Source organism: Penaeus vannamei, chromosome 1 (genome assembly GCF_042767895.1).
Source record: "Penaeus vannamei isolate JL-2024 chromosome 1, ASM4276789v1, whole genome shotgun sequence".
NCBI lineage: Eukaryota > Metazoa > Arthropoda > Malacostraca > Decapoda > Penaeidae > Penaeus > Penaeus vannamei.
This window is the reverse complement of record NC_091549.1, coordinates 46,226,946-46,231,945: the sequence shown is the minus strand read 5'-3', so window position 1 is coordinate 46,231,945 and position 5,000 is coordinate 46,226,946. Positions and strand designations below refer to the sequence as shown.

Here is a 5,000-nt window from a genome sequence, read left to right as displayed (position 1 = left end):
AAATAAATCTTTGACACCAGAGGTAGTAGAGCAAGATATAAATTAATCTTTTACAACGGCACAAATGAGTAACATTAATGATACTATGTTAAAAGGGTACTGTGGATATTTCAGAACAGCCACTTTTCGTTTCTTTTTTGGGAGGAGGAAGGTGAATAAAGTTTTGGTAGCAGGCAGCTAGTAAGTTATTTACCACCATCTAGGTTAAACATATCATTTGGTAAAATGCCAGCATACCAGTCCAAGAAATCATCTTCCACAAGAGAGACAATTTGAACTGTCCTTTAGTTTTTTTTTCTGTCTTCTCTATCATCCTCTTCACGTATGTGCATGTGTGTGTGCGTGTGCATGTGCGTGTGCATGTGCGTGTGCGTGTCTGTGTGTGTCTATGTCTGTTTGTGTCTGTGTCTGTGTGCGTGTGCATGTGCGTGTGCGAGTACGTGTGCATGTGCGCGTGCGTGTGCGTGTGCGTGAGCCTGTGCCTGTGCCTGTGCCTGTGCCTGTGCCTGTGCCTGTGCCTGTGCCTGTGCCTGTGCCTGTGCCTGTGCCTGTGCCTGTGCCTGTGCCTGTGCCTGTGCCTGTGCCTGTGCCTGTGCCTGTGCCTGTGCCTGTGCCTGTGCCTGTGCCTGTGCCTGTGCCTGTGCCTGTGCCTGTGCCTGTGCCTGTGCCTGTGTCTGTCCCTGTGCATGTGTGTATGGCATCAGGATCATGACTCGGTTGGAGCTATGCTGATTCAAAATGACTCAAGTCATATGATTCTTCATGAATTGAATCAATTTGATTTGTTTGGTGTAAACATCAGGCCATATCCATTCACAATCTTGGTATTTTGGTGCAAAAACTATCTGAGACTAATCATAGCATCATTGTTGGATAATCCAGCAAAAGATGCAAGAAACCTGATGGTGTACTCTGTATTTTCAAGTAAAATTCCTGTTTCTATAATCAAGTTACTATAAATTTCAATACTTACTTGCAATGCAGGGGAACTTTTAAATGCAAATAAAATAATCACAGCACCAAAATAAAGATTTCACTTTTACTTTCTTATATTCTTTTCATAATCATATAATTGGTATTAGTATACTCATTTACTACTACTAGATACAAAATAATGATCAACATAATGGGTTTAGTGGATCGAGTAGCATAATTAGATACCTGCATTTTTCTTAAGATTTTGTTTTAAATACAGTTATGAGTGTAAAGCAAAAAGTCAATTGAAATTTGTCATAACAAGCAGAGAGCAGGTCAAAACAGAGTAAAACATGTTAAAATCTGTCACTGACTTGTTATCTTGAAGTCAGTCATTTAAATTAATTAAATAAAGATTAAAAACTTAGAAATATTTGCCTGAAGACAATATTGAAAAATAAATCATATTGTTGTTTGTCCTTTGTAAATAAGCATAGTTCTGCAAATTCTGTGAACTTTTTGATTTACCCTCATATAAGCTATTGTGTGACAGAGGATATTGCCAATGCTCGGCAACAACTCCACATTAAAATAAAGTCAATAGACTTTAAATCCTTGCTCTTACTGGTTACATTAATTTGAGAAAACACCTGAGGTAGAAAGAGCAGCTTTAAAGTTACTGAAGTTGTCAAATTTAAAAACATGGAGAACAAAGATTTGGGTAAACTAATAGCTAAATGTCCATTTCACTGCAAAGAGGAGCAAAGACATCACAACCAAAAGCACTCCTGCTGAAGATTTACCATCATTTTCTACCTACTGGGTGGTAAGAAAAGGCCATACATGCTTAAAGAAGCCTCTGTTATCCTAATGCCACCAGGAAAATGTTGTGTTCACTGTAGTATTGCTTTGTGAAATATCTCTAGACATACGACCAGTGCGAGGTCCAACTCAATATGATTTCATTTATATGAACATGCTTATACACAAAAAAATTGCAAATCTATTAGCATAGATTGCATATTTATTACTATAGATTGTATGTTTATTACTATAGATTGTATATTTATTAGTATAGATTGTATATTTATCACTATGGATTGCATATTTCTCATATGGTTACAGAGATAAAGACATATATATCAGATAGATAACCAGATATGTTTTAATTCTGTGTAAATGCATGCCCATATGTATGAAAAATCATTGTGTCTAGTCTCTCACACTTTTAACAAACCAGTTGATAGATGGCTTCACAAAGACTTTGCCACTAAGTAGTCAATATGTAGACCTCAGGGCCTTACTTGATTTCAACTTCCCAGGAGTCTTTGGGAAATAATTTATTTTACTAATGCTACCAACATTGACGTTATTATTATTCTATACCTTATAATTAATCAATTGTTATTGACATTCATAATAGCAACATAGAATTAAAGAAAATATTTCCAACAATCAAGGAAAATGTAAATACAATTTATAAATTAAATTCAAAGTCGGAATGGTATGTACCTAAAGGAGCAGTGGCTTAAAATAACTGTCCTCAGGTTTGTGATGCATCCACTAAACTTTTCTAAGTAACTATCCAATATGTATTAACTTATATATCACATAAAGCTTATAACTTGCTAATGACTGGCATATGTGGTACATAATATATCAATTAAGTCATAAACATGTCTTTCTCATAACATAATACTACAAGTAATGAACTGAGAGATTCAAAAGAGATAAGTTGACAGAAATATAATTGTTTTAAATCAATAACAGAAAATCATATGCCAAAATGAAATACATTTGTTTAACCAGTCATATAAAAATATCCCTGATTATCTTTGGTATATCTATTACATTCTTACTCAATGCATCAGTTAAACTGTAAGAGGTCATATAAATTGATGCTACCAAAATCAAGTGTCTTCCTAATTTCTTTGCATCACTAAAATCTCAGCAAGAGGAAGAGTTCACAAGAAGACCGTACATATGATTCCATATACTCCATACTTCCACAAAGAGACAAAGTAGTCTCCCTGTTCCCAGAAGAAAAATACCTGCAAAAATTATAACAAGCATGTGGTTAAAAAATAAAAGATATATAAAAAAATAAAGAATGCCATTAATACACACACACATGCAAACACACACACACACACACACACACACACACACACACACACACACACACACAAACACACACACACACACACACACACACACACACACACACACACACACACACACACACACACACACACACACACACACACACACACACACACACACACACACACAAACACACAAACACACACACACACACACACACACACACACACACACACACACACACACACACACACACACACACACACACACACACACACACACACACACACACACACACACACACACACTGCACACAAAAGGACAAGTGCTATTTTAATATAATCCATTCTGCTTAAAAATCTACTACTGAAAAAAATTAACAGATCAATTTCTGTTAAAGACACTTACCAAGAGGTTGAACAAAGAAAGGCAGAAACCACAGGTGAGACTCAAATATGTTGTATTTAATGCCCAGGAGCCACACAGGAAGCACATGGAGACCAGCAATGACCCACACTCCCCAAGCATTACGAAAATCTAGAATGTGTGAGACGAAAGTTGGATACTGGATTTTTCTTTTATCAAACATTTAATCTTCAACATGATTTAAGAAATTTTCATATATTCCACTTTTTTACAACATATACACAGTTCTCAGACACAAAGCAAGGCTATGTATCTAAGGCCTTACTATTAGCCAATATGCAAGTAACTATTGTTGGAGCTTTGGGTCCTTCAATGAGACTCTCACGCCATTTAGCTCCAAATGAATAATTGCAGACAAATGAAATCCATTCTACAGCTGACACCAAATACAACATCTGTAATGAAAGTAAGCACAATGATAACTATGTGTTTCCGTGTGTGTGTGTGTGTGTGGGGGGGGTGGGGTTCTTACCTTACCTAGTTTTTTCTATAAAGGAAAAGAGCTCAGCTCAGATGGTCTCATCTGCTATACTTAAGTCATCATAGAACCTTTTAAATTGATGCACATTTCTGGCACACACTTTACTTGGAAGACTGTTATGTGTTTCAATAGTCAATTTATTGTCTCTTTTTACTTTCAACTTCTTATTGACCTCTCATCCTTCTTGTGCTTAAAATCATAAAGTCATCTTTGTCTAACTTCACTCTTCCTGTAACACAGCTGAACAGCATTATGTCACCCCTTTTTCTTCTTTCTTCCAAAGCAGCAAGTCGTGTATTTTGTAGCTCATGTATCTTTTTTTAAGTGTAGACTCAATAGCACTGCACCATACTAGGTCTTATGATGGCTGTAATGATCATTAGCGTATCTTCATCCACATACCTGAATGCCGTCTTCATGTTGGCAATCACTCCAAGCATTTTATGGATCTTCTTATTTATATGATCATTTGGGCTTAGGTTCCTGCTAATGACTATTCCAAGGTCTTTCTCCCTACTGCTGTGTTTAATAGTATGTCTCCTAATTTGTATTGGCATAGCAGATGATTTCCACTCTCTGACCACATGGCATTTATTCGTGTTGAATTCCATTTTCCAAGTACAACTCCATATGAATAAGTTCTTGATGTCACTTGGAGGCATTGACATGGAACATCATCTATTATACTTTTCTGTATTTTCACATTGTCTACAAACAGATTCAGATAACTACCTGGGCTTTAGTTTGACGAAAGTAGTAAACATCATCACCCCAGAACCGATCCTTAAGGCACTCAACTGGTTACTCATAACCATGTAGTGCTTCCTTCTCATTATGGTGTTCTTCTGTCTTTCATAAAGGAAGTCTTTCATCCATTCAAGGAGTTTGCCTTTCACTCTACCTAAGTGTTTTAATTTCCATAACAGTCTTCTATGAGACACCTTATCAAAAGCCTCTATAAAGTCTATTTACACAAAATCCACCAAGTTGTCTCTTTCTTGTAATATTTCAGGTATTCTGGTATAAAAAACAGAGGTTTGCTACACATGACTCTCCTTTTCTAAAACCTAATTGC

General features: G+C 36.3%; 1 protein-coding gene across 3 annotated transcripts in view; it reads right to left on the bottom strand.

Annotated features, from left to right (window-relative positions):
- Positions 1-1,024: 1,024 nt before the first annotated feature.
- The window catches only part of LOC113804215 (uncharacterized), a 24,108-nt gene continuing 20,132 nt past the window's right edge, over positions 1,025-5,000 (bottom strand). For all 3 annotated transcript variants that reach the window (XM_027355050.2, XM_027355049.2, XM_027355051.2), the window contains exons 5-7: positions 3,710-3,839; positions 3,427-3,555; positions 1,025-2,966 (exon numbers count right to left, since the gene is read on the bottom strand). In XM_027355050.2, the coding sequence (XP_027210851.1) occupies positions 2,863-2,966; positions 3,427-3,555; positions 3,710-3,839 (363 nt within the window). In that variant the 3' untranslated portion in view covers positions 1,025-2,862. The remainder of the gene's footprint in view (positions 2,967-3,426; positions 3,556-3,709; positions 3,840-5,000) is intronic.